A 19544-nucleotide genomic window follows, 5' to 3' on the forward strand; every position below is an offset into this window, starting at 1 on the left:
AGCTATTTTAAAACATCCCTAGAAAATCCTTAGGAAATAAAATGTGGAGAAAAGCGATGTTCATGGATTAGACAATCTATATTGTGAATATAACCATTTTCCCAAAGTTAATCTATAAGTGGGATTTCCGTGCACCTTATTTCATATAATATTTAGATGTCTGCCTACTGGTTTTACCAATATGTCAAAATTACCTGATTTTTATTTGAGGTTGGGAGTGAGTTAGGAGGGAGTGAGAGTAGAAATACCATCTCATTAAAAACATTTTATTGGAGTATAGTTGTGTATGGGTAACCACCCGTCACTAGAGGTTACCCTCATGATCTATTTCATCTAACCTTAATTACCCCCAAAGGCTCCATCTCCAAATACTATCACAGTGCAGGTTAGGGTTTCAACATATAAATTTGGGGGGGGGGACGCAAACATTCAGTGCATAGCACATAGTCTCATCTCTGATGAAGCATCTGGGATTGTGGACTGTTTTACACTTAGGGACATTGGCAAGAAGCCTGCAGAAGAGAATGCGCTCTGAGCTCTCTTGTTCCTAAGTTCAAAGAAACTGCACAGTTCCACAGACCCTGGAGCTGTGCCTGGTTTAGTTGGGACCTTTCATATTTCATAGCAGTCATACTGCCATGGATGGTGATAAGACTGCTGGGCAGGAGGTGATGGCATCACAGTCTAACTCAATTGCAGCTTTATTCACGGAATCAGGACAGGTTCTAGCAGCTACACAGAAGGCAAAAGGTAAAGAAAGGCCTCTCAGATACCTCTTACAAATGATATAATTATTCTGGACAAACCACAATCCCTGTAACTGCTACTTTAAAAAGTCTCAAATTAAACTTAGGTTAGATTTTCTTTTATTAAAATTAAAATTAAATGTTAACTACACATAAGATAATATTTATAACATATATGAGAAATAAAGAATAATAATAAAATGAACACCCATATACTTGACCCCAGCTTGAGAAATGGAATATTAACAGCACGTCTTCTGTGCCTTTTCTGATCCTATCCCTGGCCATGCTCTCCTTAAAAGTACCCACTGGCTGGATTTTTGTGTTCTTTTCCATGTTCTTGCTTTTCTTTATAGATTTTACCACGTATGTATATAACCTACAGTCATATATTTTTAGTTTTGTACTTTTTGAACTGTATATAAATAGAAAGCAAGATTTTCTTTGGCTATTTACTGTGATTACATGTCCCATTTCAGAATGTTGCCACAGATATAATTTTAAAAAGAATACTTCAAAGACACCTCATTTCCCCCAATTTTCCCTTCTGATGCTTCCATTAAGTGTAAATTGGAAGAAAAAGAACAAAAGCAATGCTGCATGTTTTTAACTATGATTATCTTCTATGAAAATTCTCCCCTGAGTCTATGTAGTTTGTGTGTGTGAGATTGAAGGGGGAAGGGCAAAGGGTAAAGGGAGCGCAGACGTTCTCATTGGTTCTATGATTGTTGAAATGAAACAGAACTGACCAACCAGAGCATTCCATCCCTTGGGCCACTGTGATAGCTTCAGGGTAAACATGGGACTAAAGTCAGGTCAGTAGAAGTCCAATCCCTGGCCTTTTTACAATTATGTTTTACTTTTTAAGCCTTTAGATCATCACTGTCAATAGAACCCAAACTGTGTGGATAACCTTTTTTAAAATTAAAATATATTTGACATATGCCATTCTTTAAATATAAGGTATACAATATGTTAATTTGGTACATTTATATATTTTAATATGATTGCCACTGTAATGATAATTATCACCTCTATCATGTTACATAATTATCCTTTCTTTTTATTGGCTGTAATAAAAGTTCTAGTTTCTTAGCAAGTTTGATGATTATAGTACAATATCGTTGTCTATATTCACTATACTGTGCATTAAACAACATGTGTCCAGTTCTCCCACCTCCATCCCCTGGTAACCACCATTCTACTCTCTGTTGTTTTGAGTTTTTCTTTTTCAGATTCCACATATAAAATATCATACAGTACTGGACTTTCTCTGACTTATCTTACTTAGCATAATGTTTTCAACGTCCATCCATTTTGTTGCAAATGGCGGGATGTCCTCCTTTCTCATGGCTGAATAATATTCCATTGTATATATTTCAGAAGGTCCATTCATCTGTCGATGGACACTTAGGCTGTTTCCATATCTGGGCTGTTGTGAATAATGCTTCAATAAACATGGGAGGGCATATATTTCTTCAAAATTCTGTTTTCATTTCCTTTGGGTCTCAAAGGTGAAGTTGCTGGATCATGTGGTTGGTAGAGCTTTTTAATTTCTTGAGGAAGCTCCATATTGTTTCCCATTAAATTATGTGGATACTCTTTATAGTAACAACATTATTAGTGGTTTTGCTGAAATGAAGCCCAACAAGGAAGAATAATCTTAAAGAATAGATATTAATAACTTATAAATTATGGATGTCTATTTTATAACTCAACTACCCATCACAAGGCCACCAGACTGGAACACTCTGAACAGGACACCTAGACTTGTGCAATAACAATTTGATTCAGTCATCCTCAGTCAGATACAAAGCATAGCTTCACACACATTTTAATTTTGTTGTTATGAATGCATATTTATTAAGAAGGGACGATAAAGATACTCTATTGGCTCTTAGCTTGGGGTATATTTTACAGCATTTAGCCATGTGCTCTACAGGCCTCCATTTCTACTCTTGCCCTAGACATCACAGTTGTCTTGGGCAGCAGAGCTGGAGCTTATTCCCATCTCTAGAGAACCCCTGGTTTCAACTCTTATGTTTCTCCAAATATGTGTCAGCGCTTCCCTTTCCATCTCCCTGTATTCCTATTAGCACCTTCTGTTTATCTGACAGCAGGAAGCCATTTTGACAAGTCTAGCACTGGGTCGATTTCTTCTACCTCTGGCAGCTTCCCACACTCCTCTGTTAGGTGAGGCTTGCCCTCTGAGCACTGCTGCCGCTGCAGAGTTGCAAGGCTTCATCTCAAAGGGCTGAGGCCCAAGAGGATTTTGTTGGGGCCACTGTGTGTATGTGTGTGTGTGCGTGTGCGTGCACAAGTCTGTGTTGAGATGGGGATGAGCATGGAAAAAATGGTAGGAATAAAGAAAGGGAGGGCTTCCCTGGTGGTGCAGTGGTAGAGAGTCCGCCTGCTGGTGCAGGGGACACGGGTTTGTGCCCCGGTCCAGGAAGATCCCACATGCCGCGGAGCGGCTGGGCCCGTGAGCCACAACTACTGAGCCTGCACGTCCGGAGCCTGTGCTCCGCAACGGGAGACGCCACAACAGTGAGAGGCCCACGTACCACAAAAAAAAAAGAAAAAAAAAGGGAAATGAAGAGGAGATATTTTGAAGGAATAAGTGGAAATAAGATGAACATGTGTACAAACTGATAACTGATGGGTCTTGGTCTTAAAATTTCAAAAAGAGACAAATGATGGTGAGCATAGGGTCCTGAGGATCATCAAAAAGAGAACCATCTCTTCATCAGTAGTCATGGGAAGCACACTTTGAGAACTGCAGATATGCAGAGTCATAGTTTCTTTAGCTTACAGGGTAAATGTGAACCAATTATCTTTAATGGACAAATCAGAATTTTTTAGCCAAATCTTAGTCAGATTCATTAAGACGGTTTTACACTGCTTTATGAAACTCTGACCCCATTTGGCCGTCTCCTCTGTCTACTTCAGGCTAAGCTTCCTGATGAGGTGAAACCCTCTCAATCAATTGGCCAAGTTAGCTATTGCCTCATGAGTCCAAATGTCCTTTGATAACGAAAACCTAACAGGCAGTTCTGGGCAGTGGCTCAGGGTTCAGAAATGTATCAATAGGAATTAAAGGCAGTTAATAATGAATGGAAATCCCTACACTCTCTCCTTAATAATTTATAGTTCCAGTTTGCTTCATAAGAAGAAATAGGGAGAAGGGAGATAAAGTAAGGTGAGAAAAAGAGTTCAGGAGAAAAACAGAATCAAGAGACAAGCTACAAAGCAGGTGGTTGGAGAAGCTTCATTACATTGTCCCCCTAGTGGTTCTGACTCCAGTGAGGAGCTAATTAGTTTACCAGGGGACACCATTCCTGGGTCTGGAGGAAATGTAATGGGATGATTATGCTGTAAACAATAATCACATCATAATTTGCGGTTCCTACCTAGGAAAGGAGAAGATGTGAGAGTGAACTGAGAAAATTTTTCTCCTAATATGATCTGAAAATCAAACACTCGTATTAGAATCACCTGGTTGTTTGTCATATCCTTGATTCCTGGGCCTCAACTGAGATTTACTGAAGCAGAAGCTCTGAGATTAGGGCCTGGAGATATGCGTTAAAAATTTTTTTTTCTTTTTTCACAGGACGTTCATATACACAATGAAGTTTGAGAATTACTGGCTTAGAAGATAGCAAAGAACATAATTTTCTTTTATCCATTTTCTTAACTTGTGTTTTGACTGATGGGAAGTGAAGTAACACTGAAGAATACCAGGGCAAACTCAGAAAATCTCTGTAAAACAGAAGCTTGCTCTCTTAGTGTGTCACTGAATGAGCCAGCTGCCAGTGTAGAAGGCTGGTTCAACATCTTAACCTAATTTGGAATTTGAACAATTACGTAATCATGTGAGCCAATTCCTTATAATAAATACTATTGGTTCTGTTTCTCTGGAGAACCCAGACAATTACAATATTATTCTGATCGGCTTTTTTCCTGTATTTCCTTGGCATATGTATGTCCTTGGTTAGCACATCAAGTATGCAGAGGCTAGCATATGGGAGTGTCTCCACAGGAACAGGCATGACAAGTCAGGAACAGAGACTACAGGTAGATATGGGGTCTTGGGTCACGTGGTCTGATTTAAATGCTTCAGAGTGTGTATCTGGAGTCAAATCAGGGCTTGGCCCTTTATCAGCCAGCTGGACAAATCACTTAATCTCTCTGTTTCATTTTTCTCACCTGCAAAATAGAGAATAGTAAAATTATCTGTCTTCATAGGGTTGTTTGACTAAATACATGAATGAGTTAAATACATGAGTTAATACATGAAAAGTAATGTGCGGCTGGCACATAGTACAAATTCAATAAATTTCAGTGACTATTATTATTATTGTTATTATTATTCTATTTATCATACTTTGCAACAACCTTTGATTTGGTTTTCTGTTCTTTAATTGCACTGCACATTCTGAGAGCAGAGACTAGTCTTATTTAATCTGATGTGCCCGGAGGCTTGCAATGTACCTGACACAGAGGGGGTGCTTTTCACCTGGCTATTGAGTGAATTAGTTGAAGGAATGTGAGTGTGAAAGAGGCACCTTGGGAAGAAAGGGCAGGAGACTCTCTGGCCTCTTTATGCTACAGATGTGTATCTTGCTGGAAAGGTTGAAGTGGGGGAAACAGAGCTGAGGCCCAGGATGTGTCCTGATATATCCAACAAGGCAACCTGAGGGCACAGTTGGTACATTTGGGAGACAATTTTCAGCAGTAGCACTGTGGGCTTTTTAAAAATTCCTTGTCTCTTAGCCTACAATTTGAAGTTTAACTGACCTTCATGCACAAAATCCTAGTAATGAATTCAACTCATTTTTGAACAGAAGGTGATAAAATAATACTGCACATCAGGAAAGTGGAGGAATTAATGAGGTAATTAACCTTAGTCAGCATGTTATGTGACCCCGGCCCAAAGAACAGATTAAAAAACAAGGAAAAATGCCTGGATCAAGAAGAGGGTTTATGATCAACGGGAAAAGGGGAAGATACTTGAAAGCCATGCTTAAAGGGCAGTGATAGAAAAGAGCTATATGGGACTAGTACTCAGGGACTGTCCCCATAGAAAGGATGTGGGTTGAAATTTGGGCTAATGACAAGCAGGACATTGCAAGGGCAATTTTGGTAGAGAAAAAAGTAGCAGTTCCTTTCCTTTCCTTTCCTTTCCTTCCCCCCTTCCTTTTCTCCTTCTTCTTCTCCTTTTTCTCTCTGGCTTCTCTACTTATTCCTGCCTCGACATTTTATCCAGCTTCCACTATTGGAAGCTCTTTAGAGCCATCCTCCCGTAAGTGGTTGTCCTTCCCCTGCCCTCCACACCTCGAGAGAGTCTCCCTTGGAGTTAATGTAATTCAGCAAAGATCCAGAGATCCAGGTGGTCTGGATAGGACTCTCCCTTGACGGCCATGCCTCCAACAGGTGTGAAGACGGAGCCCTAGACCTCTGCGTGCTGCTGGTCAGACTTCTGCCCTTTCTCCACATTCAGTCGTCTCTGCTTCACCTCTCTCTCTCTTAGCGCGTGTCTTGCGTTCTTCTGAATGACACAGGCAGAATCTTGGACCTGGAGGAGTTTCACTTTCTAACCTAGCCACGGCTGTTAGACAGAACCGGAACTAGCAGTATGCACTTGACATCTTTCACTCATTCCTATGAATATACAAGAATATATATTGATTGTCTGTGACCTCTATGACCCTGTCTGCACTGTGTAAGATGCTGGGTGTCTGAATAAGGTCTCTGCCCTCATGTGGCCTATGATGTTGTCAGGGAAGACAGGCGCAGAAACAAAGGAGGTCATTGTGGTGACTTTCTTGCTGAGTTAGAACTCTCTTCAGGTTACAGTAGGGTCACAAAACAGAGGCGGATATATTCTACCAGGAACTGGAAAGTCAAGAAGAGCTTCACAGTCAAGGTGATATCCTGAAAAGTGAGAAGTATTTTCCAGGTAGACAAGAGAGCACAGGCATTCGGGTCAGCAGAAGATGTTCAGCTTATGGCCAGGAAACGGCATATAGTTCAAAGAGTTCATTGGGACTGCAGCATGGGGAGGCATCGGTCAGAGAGCAGAGTTGAAGGAACTGGAAGAGGCCAGATGGTCAGAGTTTTATATGCTGGCCGAGGATTCTGACCTCCAGCCATGGGGAAGTACTGAAGGGTATTCGGCAGGGTGGCAACACATTTATTCATTCAGTGTTTTAGAGAATAAGGTATTTCATGCCAGACACACTTCCAGGCATTAGGGCCACATCAGTGTACTAACAGATAAAAATCTCTGCCCCTGTGGGGTTTTTTTCCTACTTGTGGGAAACAATACATATTATCAATTATATAGTATGTTAATAGGTATATGTGCCATGTGAAAACATAGTGCAGGTTAAGGTGCATTAACGGCACTGGGAAGGGAAGAGTACAGTTTGAAAGAGGGTGACCAGAGATTTGAAGGAGCCAAGGGTGAATGACGCAGCATGTGGGGAGAAGGGAGATGTCACAGGCAGAAGGAAGCTCTGGTCCAAAGGCCCTAAGGTGGGAGCGGGCCTGGCCAGTATGCGGAATCCTGAAGAAGCCTAAGGGCTGGAGTTAAGTCAAGTAGGACGGGCGGATGAAGTCAGGGAACTAATGGAAAGGGGGCTATGGGCTGTGCAGGGCCCTATAGATCCTTTAAGACTTTGGTTTATATTTGTACTGAGATGAACAGCGATTAGGGAGAGAAAGAGAAAGAGAGATAGAGAAGCAGAGGAGTAATAGATCCAACACATCATTTTAAAAATCAAGAAGTTTGGGAGGAGCTTCAAGATGGCGGAAGAGTAAGATGCAGAGATCACCTTCCTCCCCACGGATACACCAGAAATACATCTACACCTGGAACAACTCCTACAGAACACCTACTGAACGCTGGCAGAAGACCTCAGACCTCCCAAAAGGCAAGAAACTCCCCACGTACCTGGGTAGGGCAAAAGAAAAAAGAATAAACAGAGACAAAAGGATAGGGACGGGACCTGCACCAGTGGGAGGGAGCCGTGAAGGAGGAAAGTAGAAGACCCTTCGTGGGCGGAGACTGCGGGTGGCGGAGGAGAGCGCAGCAACAGGGGTGTGGGGGGCAAAGCGGAGAGATTGCCGCACAGAGGATCGGCACTCACCAGCGGGCGGGGCTGGGAGCACAGGGAGAGGACTGGGGTTGGCGGCGTGAACACAGCCACGGCTAGCTTTGTTTCCGGGTGCGCGAAGAGAGGGGATTCAGAGCGCCACTTAAAGGAGCTCCAGAGACTGGCGCGAGCCGCGGCTATCAGCCCGGACCCCAGAGACGGGCATGTGACGCTAAGGGTGCTGCTGCCGCCACCAAGAAGCCTGTGTGCGAGCACAGGTCACTATCCACACCCCTTCCCGCCACTGCCAGGGTCCCGTGATCCAGGGACAACTTCACCGGGAGAAAGCAACGTCACGCCGGCCTCTGCCGCCGCAGGCTCACTCCGCATCCGTACCCCTCCCTCCCCCCGGCCTGAGTGAGCCAGAGCCCCCGAATCAGCTGCTCCTTTAACCCCGTCCTGTCTGAGCAAAGAACAGATGCCGTCTGGTGACCTACACGCAGAGGTGGGTCCAAATCCAAAGCTGAGCCCCTGGGAGCTGTGCGAACAAAGAAGAGAAAGGGAAATCTCTCTCCCAGCAGCCTCAGGAGCAGCGGGTTAAATCTCCACAATCAACTTGATGTACCCTGCATCTGTGGAATACCTGAATAGACAACGAATCATCCCAAATTGAGGAGGTGGACTTTGGGAGCAAAGATATATATATATATTTTTTCCCTTTTTCTCTTTTTGTGAGTGTGTATGTGTATGCTTCTGTGTGTGATTTTGTCTGTATGGCTTGGCTTTTACCATTTGTCCTACGGTTCTGTCCTTTTTTTTTTTTTTTTAATACTTAAAAAATTTTTTTCTTAATAATTATTTTTTTATTTTAATAACTTTTAAAATTTTATCTTACTTTATTTTATCTTATCCTTTTTCTTTCTTTCTATTTTTTCTCCCTTTTATTCTGAGCCGTGTGGAGGACAGGCTCTTGGTGCTCCAACCAGGCGTCAGGGCTGTGCCACTGAGGTGGGAGAGCCAAGTTCAGGACACTGGTCCACAAGAGACCTCTCAGCTCCACATAATATCAAGCGGCGAAAATCTCCCAGAGATCTCCATCTCAACACCAACACCCAGCTTCACTCAATGACCAGCAAGCTACAGTGCAGGACACCCTATGCCAAACAACTAGCAAGACAGGAACACAACCCCATCCATTAGCACAGAGGCTGCCTAAAATCATAATAAAGCCGCAGACACCCCAAAACACAACACCAGACGTGGACCTGCCCACCAGAAAGACAAGATCCAGCCTCATCCACCAGAACACAGGCACTAGTCCCCTCCTCCAGGAAGCCTACACAACCCACTGAACCAACCTTACCCACTGGGGACAGACACCGAAAACAATGGAAACTACGAACATGCAGCCTACAAAAAGGAGACCCCAAACACAGTAAGTTTAGCAAAATGAGAAGACAGAGAAACACACAGCAGATGAAGGAGCAAGATAAAAACCCACCAGACCTAACAAATGAAGAGGAAATAGGCAGTCTACCTGAAAACGAATTCAGAATAATGATAGTAAAGATGATCCAAAATCTTGGAAACAGAATGGAGGAAATATAAGAAACATTTAACGAGGATCTAGAAGAACTAAAGAGCAAACAAACAATGATGAAAAACACAATAAATGAAATTAAAAATTCTCTAGATGGGATCAATAGCAGAATAACTGATGCAGAAGAACAGATAAATGACCTGGAAAATAAAATAGTGGAAATAACTACTGCAGAGCAGAATAAAGAAAAAAGAATGAAAAGAATTGAGGACAGTCTCAGAGCCCTCTGGGACAACATTAAACGCACCAACATTCGAATTATAGGGGTCCCAGAAGAAGAAGAGAAAAAGAAAGGGACTGAGAACATATTTGAAGAGATTATAGTTGAAAACTTCCCTAATATGCGAAAGGAAATAGTTAATCAAGTCCAGGAAGCGCACAGAGTCCCATGCAGGATAAATCCAAGGAGAAACATACCAAGACACATATTAATCAAACTATCAAATATTAAACACAAAGAACAAGTGTTAAAAGCATCAAGGGAAAAACAACAAGTAACACATAAGGAAATCCCCATAAGTTTAACAGCTGATCTTTCAACAGAAACTCTGCAAGCCAGAAGGGAGTGGCAGGACATATTTAAGGTGATGAAAGAGAAAAACCTACAATCAAAATTACTCTACCCAGCAAGGATCTCACTCAGATTTGATGGAGAAATTAAAAGCTTTGCAGACAAGCAAAAGCCAAGAGAATTGAGCACCACCAAACCAGCTTTACAACAAATGCTAAAGGAACTTCCCTAGGCAGGAAACACAAGAGAAGGAAAAGACCTACAATAATAAACCCAAAACAATTAAGAAAAGGGTAATAGGAACATACGTATCGATAATTACCTTAAATGTAAATGGATTAAATGCTCCAACCAAAAGACACAGACTGGCTGAATGGATACAAAAACAAGACCCGTATATATGCTGTCTACAAGAGACCCACTTCAGACCTAGGGACACGTACAGACAGACTGAAAGTGAAGGGGTGGAAAAAGATATTCCATGCAAATGGAAATCAAAAGAAAGCAGGAGTAGCAGTTCTCATATCAGACAAAATAGACTTTACAACAAAGACTATTACAAGAGACAAAGAAGGACAGTACATATTGATTAAAGGATCAATCCAAGAAGAAGATGTAACAATTGTAAATATTTATGCACCCAACATAGGAGCACTTCAATACATAAGGCAAATACTAACAGCCATAAAAGGGGAAATTGACAGTAACACAATCATAGTAGGGGACTTTAACTCCCCAATGGACAGATCATCCAAAATGAAAATAAATAAGGAAACACAAGCTTTAAATGATACATTAAACAAGATGGACTTAATTTATATTTATAGGACATTCCATCCAAAAACAACAGAATAGACTTTCTTCTCAAATGCTCATGGAACAATCTCCAGTATAGATCGTATCTTGGGTCACAAATCAAGCCTTGGTATATTTAAGAACATTGAAATCGTATCAAGTATTTTTCTGACCACAACGCTATGGAGACTGAACAATACACTACTAAATAACCAAGAGATCACTGAAGAAATCAAAGAGGAATTCAAAAACTACCTAGAAACACATGACAATGAAAACACGGGGACCCAAAACCTATGGGATGCAGCAAAAGCAGTTCTGAGAGGGAAGTTTATAACAATACAGTCCTACCTCAAGAAATAAGAAACATCTCAAATAAACAACCTAACCTTACACATAAAGCAATTAGAGAAAGAAGAACAAAAAACCCCCAAAGTTAGCAGAAGGAAAGAAATCATAAAGATCAGATCAGAAATAAATGAAAAAGAAATGAAGGAAACAATAGCAAAGATCAATAAAACTAAAAGCTGATTCTTTGAGAAGATAAACAAAATTGATAAACCATTAGTCAAACTCATCAAGAAAAAAAGGGAGAAGACTCATCATTAGAATTAGAAATGAAAAAGGAGAAGTAACAACTGACACTGCAGAAATACAAAGGATCATGAGAGATTACTACAAGGAACTGTATGCCAATAAAATGGACAACCTGGAAGAAGTGGACAAATTCTTAGAAACGCACAACCTTCCGAGACTGAACCAGGAAGAAATAGAAAATACGAACAGACCAATCACAAGCACTGAAATTGAAACTGTGATTAAAAATCTTCCAACTAACAAGCCCAGGACCAGATGGCTTCCCAGACGAATTCTATCAAACATTTAGAGAAAAACTAACACCTGTCCTTCTCAAACTCTTCCAACATATAGCAGAGGAAGGAACACTCCCAAACTCATTCTACGAGGCCACCATCACTCTGATACCAAAACCAGACAAAGTTGTCAAAAAGAAAGAAAACTACAGGCCAATTTCACTGATGAACATAGATGCAAAAAACCTCAACAAAAGCAAACAGAATCCAACAGCACCTTAAAAGGATCATACACTATGATCAAGTGGGGTTTATCCCAGGAATGCGAGGATTCTTCAATATACGCAAATCAATCAACGTGATACACCATATTAACAAATTGAAAGAGAAAAAACATGATTATCTCAATACATGCAGAGAAGACTTTTGACAAAATTCAACACCCGTTTATGATAAAAACCCTCCAGAAAGTAGGCACAGAGGGAAATTTCCTCTACATAATAAAGGCCATATATGACAAACCCACAGCCAACATCATCCTCAATGGTGAAAAATTGAAGCCATTTCCACTAAGATCAGGAAGAAGACAAGGTTTCCCACTCTCACCACTATTATTCAACATAGTTTTGGAAGTTTTAGCCACAGCAATCAGAGAAGAAAAGGAAATAAAAGGAATACAAATGGGAAAAGAAGAAGTAAAGCTGTCACTGTTTGCAGATGACATGATACTATACATAGAGAATCCTAAAGATGTCACCAGGAAACTACAAGAGCTAATCAATGAATTTGGTAAAGTAGCAGGATACAAAATTAATGCACAGAAATCTCTTGCATTCCTATACACTAATGGTGAAAAATCTGAAAGAGAAATTAAGGAAACACTCCCATTTACCACTGCAACAAAAAGAATAAAATATCTAGGAATAAACCTACCAAGGAGACAAAAGACCTGTATGCATAAAATTATAAGACACTGATGAAAGAAATTAAAGATGATACAAATAGATGGAGAGATATACCATGTTCTTGGATTGGAAGAATAAACATTGTGAAAATGACTTTACAACCCAAAGCTATCTATGGATTCAATGCAATCCTTTTCAAACTACCACTGGCATTTTTCACAGAACTCAAACAAAAAATTTCACAATTTGTATGGCAACACAAAAGACCCTGAATAGCCAAAGCAATCTTGAGAGAGAAAAACGGAGCTGGAGGAATCAGGCTCCCTGACTTCAGACTATACTACAAAGCTACAGTTATCAAGACAGTATGGTACTGGCACAAAAACAGAAATATAGATCGATGGAACAGGAGAGAAAGCCCAGAGATAAACCCATGCACATATGGTCACCTTATCTTTGATAAAGCAGGCAAGAGTATACAGTGGAGAAAAGACAGCCTCTTCAATAAGTGGTGCTGGGAAAACTGGACAGCTACATGTAAAAGAATGAAATTAGAACACTCCCTAACACCATACACAAAAATAAACTCAAAATTGATTAAAGACCTAAATGTAAGGCCAGAAATTATCAAACTCTTAGAGGAAAACGTAGGCAGAACACTCTATGACATAAATCACCCCAAGATCCTTTTTGACCCACCTCCTAGAGAAATGGAAATATAAGCAAAAATAAACAAATGGGACTTAATGAAACTTGAAAGCTTTTGCACAGCAAAGGAAACCATAAACAAGACCAAAAGACAACCCTCAGAATGGGTGAAAATATTTGCAAATGAATCAACTGACAAAGGATTAATCTCCAAAACATACAAGCAACTCATGCAGCTCAATATCAAAAAAGCAACTGAATCCAAAAATGGGCAGAATACCTAAATAGACATTTCTCCAAAGAAGATATACAGATTGCCAACAAACACATGAAAGGATGCTCAACATCATTAATCATTAGAGAAATGCAAATCTCACACCAGTCAGAATGGCCATCATCAAAAAATCTACAAACAATAAATGCTGGAGAGCGTGTGGAGAAAAGGGAACCCTCTTGCACTGTTGATGGGAATGTAAATTGATACAGCCACTATGGAGAACAGTATGGAGGTTTCTTAAAAAACTAAAAATAGAACTACCATATGACACAGCAATCCCACTACTTGGTATATATCCTGAGAAAACCATAATTCAATAAGAGTCATGTACCAAAATGTTAATTGCAGCTCTATTTAAAATAGCCAGGACATGGAAGCAACCTAATTGTCCATGAAGAGATGCATGGATAAAGAAGATGTGTCACATATATACAGTGGAATATTACTCAGCCATAAAAAGGAAGGAAACTGAGTTATTTGTAGTGAGGTGGATGGACTTAGAGACTGTCGTACAGAGTGAAGTAAGTCAGAAAGAGAAAAACAAATACTGTATGCTAACACATATATATGGAATTAAAAAAAAAAAAAGAAAATGGTCAGAGAACCTAAGGGCAAGATGGGAATAAAGATGCAGACCTACTAGAGAATGGACTTGAGGATACGGGGAGGGGGAAGGGTAAGCTGCGACAAAGTGAGAGAGTGGCATGGACATATATACACTACCAAACGTAAAATAGATTGGTAGTGGGATGCAGCCGCATAGCACAGGGAGATCAGCTGGGTGCTTTGTGACCACCTAGAGGGGTGGGATTAGGAGGGTGGGAAGGAGGAAGATGCAAGATGGAAGAGATATGGGAACATATGTATATGCATAACTGATTCACTTTGTTATAAAGCAGAAACTGACACACCATTGTAAAGCAATTATACTCTAATAAAGATGTTAAAAAAAAAAATCAAAACCATCATTCAGCTACTGAGCTAAGCACAGACAGTCCAGAGCAGAAGCAGAAAGGCCGGTAAGGAGGCTCTTATAATAATCTAGGCAAGAACTGATGGTGGTTTTAACCAAGATGATAGCAGTGGAAGAGATAAGAAAGGGTAGATTCTGGATATAGTCAGATTTTCATTGTGGAATTACCAGTGTTGCAGTGTAAAGGGTAAAATTTTACTTAACGTTTATTCAGTGCTTACTGTGTGCCAGATACTAGTCTGAATATTTTCTATGTATCCAATCATTTATTTTCCACAACCATTGATTGTTTGTAGAGCTATCATTTTGATTCATGGGGAAAAGTATTTCAGATGATAATAAAGGAGATAGTTGAAAATAACTGCAGTGTAAATATATCCTTAAACGGAGGGGAATGGTGGAAATATAAAAATTGAGAGGATTGAGGGAAGGTTTGTATAATAAATGTTTTAATTTCTTTAGCACACCATCTTCTGCTAAGTAAATTTCTAAAGGAGGGGCATAATTTCGATCTTACCTGTGGGATGACAGGCAATGACAATTTGCAAGTCTGGAATGACCTGAAATGCGTTTTATTAATGAAGTTGTCCGCACTAGGGTGGCAGAAGGATATAGTGTGCTAGATTATGTATTGGATTCAGTTGTAAAAGTCCTTGATTCTAGTTCTAATGCTGAGACTTGTGTTATAAAACTTCTTTATGTCTTATTTATAAAACAAAGACAATAAGAGATAGCCATAAGAATGGATGCTCCAAGGCTTTTTAAGGATGAAGAAAGTACAAATGAAAAGAACATCATGAAAAACTAAATTCTCAAATTATGAACATTTAAAGGGAGAAGGTTAAGGTTATTTACTCACTCTAGGGAATTTTTCTGTTGAATTTACCATTTTGACAGTTTGCCCAAAGAAAGGGATACAGCAGTTAGAAGTCATTAAGATTTACAAACGTCATTTGTCATCACAGCTGGAAGTCTCAATAACAGCTTTTCAGTCTAGACTACATTGCAAGTCTCAGCCTTCATCTTTCGGGGCATCAACTGTAGTTAAAAAGAATCCTTCCTTTATATTTCTTTGTTCATGGGAATATTTACTCTGTTTAAATGCAATTTATGTCCATACCCCTAAGTTAAATCTCCATTTTGTGCCCTCAGGAATACATTAAAAAATATAATCTATATAGCTTAAAGACTGTGATTTGAGCTGTGTCAAAATTTAACCTTATGCAACTCACATTTAAATAATTTGATAATTGACATAACCTTGAACTTGTTGATAGACTAAAAATGCAGAAATTGTTAAACTGTATCATTTGTGAGACCAATAGACCATGATTTGTAATAAATATATTTTATTACTTATTTTTCATTTCTATGGGAGCCGGTGAGCACATAAATATTATGGACCATAAACTAAAAGTACTGGTTTTAAATTAAATTTTAACTTAAGTTGCAATTTGAAGATAGATTAGAATATGGAGAATTCTTAGCCATTTGTATGTTAATAAGTTTTCAAAATTATTTTTTAAATGTGTAGTTTCATGGCAGATTTGAGGATAAATGTTTTCTCAGTGATCTTCTGGTTACTTTAAAACAGTATTGAAGGAAGAAAACTTGCAGTGTTGTATTAGCATTTTATGGTTGAAAAAGGCTGTTTAAAGTCATCTAGCCTTGGAATCTCAGCATCTCCATGTTAGGAATGAGATGAAATTATTGGAATTGCCTTTACAGTACATAGCATGTGCATTTCCAGTGCCAGGGAATGTATTATTTCCCCAGGGAATCTATTTTCTCATTAGAATTTTAGATGGATCTTTATATTGAATCCAAATGCATCTGCCTCTAACCCTTAGGTCCTTGTTGCAACCACTGGGACTGAGCGGTATGAATATAATTAATTTTCCATGTGACAATTCTTCAAATATTTGAAGAAATCTATCATGCAAGCCACCTTCCTTCCCCCGCTCCTTGCCTCTGTCCTCTCTGCTTAAGGCTAAACAACCCAGAAAGAACTGTTATTTGTGAAACAGAGGCAAGAACCCTTACCAGTCTGGTTAAGTTTAGCAACTTATCATTTAGGAGCTATACGTTCTTCCCTTTGGGGAACACTAAAAATATATTTCCTTATCTTCAGTCTTTTGGGATTGATTTCACATGGATTACTAGTAGCTCCACCTCCTCCCCAGTGTCTTGGAATATAACTCATATGAATCAAAACACTTGAATTCATCAGAGGATTTGCAAACTCTCATAAGATGTCTATATTCATCTTGGGTTTTTTATTTTTACATTTTGTTTTATTGTGGTAAGAATAAAACACGTGAGATCTACCCTCCTAACAAAATTGTTAGTGTCCATGACATTATTGTTGACTATGGGTGCAATGGACAGCAGATCTCTAGAGCTTATTCATCTTGCTTAACTGAAACTTTATGCCAGTTGATTAGTAATTTCTCTTTTCTCTTTCTGCCCAGCCCCTAGAAACCACTGCTTCATTCTTTGAGTCTATGAATCTGACTATTTTAGATACCTCATATAAATGGAATCATGCAATATTTTTCTTTCTGGGACTGCCTTATTTCATTTATTATAATGTCCTCAAGATGCATCCATGTTGTCACATATTGCAGAATTCACTTGCTAGATGGTTATGATAAAACAAAGACAACGGTTGTTAGTGAGGATGAGAAGAAGTTAGAACCCCTGCACACTGGAGATGGGAATGTAAAATGGTGGTGCTACTATGGGAAACAGTACAAAGTTTCTTCAAAGAGTTAAAAATGGACCTATCATAGGATCCAGCAATCCCGCTTCTAGGTATTTATGCCAAAGAATTGAAATCAGGATATTGAAGAGATATTAGCACTCCTACTGTGTAACTATTCACAATAGCCAAGATATGGGAACAACCTAAATATCCATAGACAAATGAATGGATAAAGAAGATGTGTGGCTTCCCTGGTGGCGCAGTGGTTGAGAGTCCGCCTGCCGATGCAGGGGACACGGGTTCGTGCCCCGGTCCGGGAAGATCCCACATGCCGCGGAGCGGCTGGGCCCGTGAGCCATGGCCGCTGAGCCTGTGCGTCCGGAGCCTGTGCTCTGCAACGGGAGAGGCCACAACAGTGAGAGGCCCGCGTACAGAGGAAAAAAAAAAAAAAAAAAAAAAAGAAGATGTGGTGTGTATATACAATGAAATACTGGTCAGCCCTAAAAAACAAGGAAATTCTGCACTCATCTTGGGTTCGATACCTCCTCAGGTGCTCTTTTTTTTCTCGTTTGTTCTGCTTGGAAGAAAAAATTAAATCACAATAAAAGTGAAAAAAAGTGTGCATGTGTGTGTGTGATTCATGTTTCTTGCACCATTGGCACAGAGCAATTGGCCATGCCCCATTTTGATATTTTCATTATGAACATAATTAGAGCTCTGTGGTCCCAAGTCATTTTCGGACATCTCAACCTCCTCAGAGACTTTTTTCACAGGTCTGTGATTGTCACTCTTGTCTGCATACGAATATGTGATTTCCTCTCCAGATTTTAGATAATTTTTAACTGAAATTGTTAATAATTACATAATAGGAATCATGTCTTTTTTGAGAGTTTTAAACTCTGTTGAAAATTCACCCTTTTTAGCTTCTCAAGCCCTCTTAGCATGCCTGTTTTTCTCTGTGATGCCTTCTTTCAGCTGACGCTGCGTAGCCGATTCCAGTCTTCCCCCTACATGGCCAGAACTAATTCTAGGGTTGCATAGTCATTTATCTCCTATGTTTTATTTTGTTTTTAACTTTACAGCCAATCTCACCTTGTGAGTTAGAATTACAGTCCAATGCAGCAATCCCCTCATCTCTTCCTCTATATTGTGAAGGGAAGCAATTTTTCAGGAAGTCAAGTGAAGAACTCATTAGATACACTGTTTTTCTCAAATGAGACTTCCAGCAGGTGGCCAGAGGATTGACTACACTCGCTATGACTACTTGAGCTGCACAAAGTCAATGGCAACGATTTACTACTAGGTCATTGGATTTGAAGAGTGTGCCCAGGATTCAGAACTTGAGCATACACAGCATAGCTCCGCCATATATCAGCTACGTGACTTTGGGCAACTTATTTAACTTCCGTGTTTCAATGTCCTCACTGTGAAACGAGAATAACAATGATACATAGTTCACATTATATTTGGTGAGCATTTAAAAAGTTAGTGTACGTAAGTGCTGAGAATGGTGCCTGCTACCCAGTAAGCATCAATGTGTTCATTGTTACTGTTATTCTGGCAGTGGGTTGAGGAACTCATGTAAATGTAACTGAAAAACTTCCTCCCCTACCTGTGAGGGGGACTTATGGGATAGTGGGGAGGGGACAGGAACACTCACTTTGTCCACAATAAGTGTGTCCACAGTGGGGTGAAAGATGCTACAGGCAAAATGTTCTCATCTCAGATGTGTTCATTTGGGTAATACCAGCACCTCCTAATACAATGCATGGTGCAAGGTAGGTATTCAGTATGTTTGATGAACCAGAATACAGGGACAAGAGCAGAAAAAAATTGCGGGGGTGACAGTTTTGCCATTGTATGGGTTAGGAGAATATTCTCTATCTGACAAGTTGTTTGCAAGTTTTCCTGTAATAACATTACTTCTATTTCCCTATCTCCCTTCCTTTTTTTTACCCCTAATGCTTTCTACTATGTTTCCTAAAGTCTGCCCTCAGGACCTGAGATTCCCTCAGAGGTGTTGCCACCTCCTCTTCCAACAACTCTGCTTCTTTCTGATGTTCTGTTAAAATGATTGCTACAAATCCTGGGATAAGTTTGAAGCCACCAGATGAAAGAAGGTCAGAGGGGTCTAAGGGATTGCCAGAGGCATAGACAATGCCCAAATTCATGGAATTTTAGGCTCACTGTTACTTTCTCATCAGAGATTTAAAAAAAAATAAATTTATTATTTTATTTATTGATTTTTGGGTGCGTTAGGTCTTTGTTGCTGCGCGCGGGCTTTCTCCAGTTGCGGCGAGCGGGGACTACTCTTCGTTGTGGTGCACAGGCTTCTCATTGTGGTGGCTTCTCTTGCTGTGGAGCACAGGCTCTAGGCGCGTGGGCTTCAGTAGTGGTGGCACGAGGGCTCAGTAGTTGTGGCTTGCAGGCTCTAGAGCGCAGGCTCAGTAGTTGTGGCGCATGGGCTTAGTTGCTC

The 19544-nt window shown here is 40.0% G+C and overlaps 1 protein-coding gene across 1 annotated transcript in view; it reads left to right on the forward strand.

Moving 5' to 3' along the window:
• Positions 1-638: 638 nt before the first annotated feature.
• Positions 639-19544, forward strand: part of BTC (betacellulin) — a 61887-nt gene continuing 42981 nt past the window's right edge. Inside the window, exon 1 of the mRNA XM_029234693.1 lies at positions 639-750. Coding sequence (XP_029090526.1) covers positions 639-750 — 112 coding nt within the window. The remainder of the gene's footprint in view (positions 751-19544) is intronic.

The sequence above is a fragment of the Monodon monoceros genome, unplaced genomic scaffold (genome assembly GCF_005190385.1).
Source record: "Monodon monoceros isolate NGI ecotype Baffin Bay Population unplaced genomic scaffold, NGI_Narwhal_1 Super_Scaffold_20, whole genome shotgun sequence".
Taxonomy (NCBI): Eukaryota; Metazoa; Chordata; class Mammalia; order Artiodactyla; family Monodontidae; genus Monodon; species Monodon monoceros.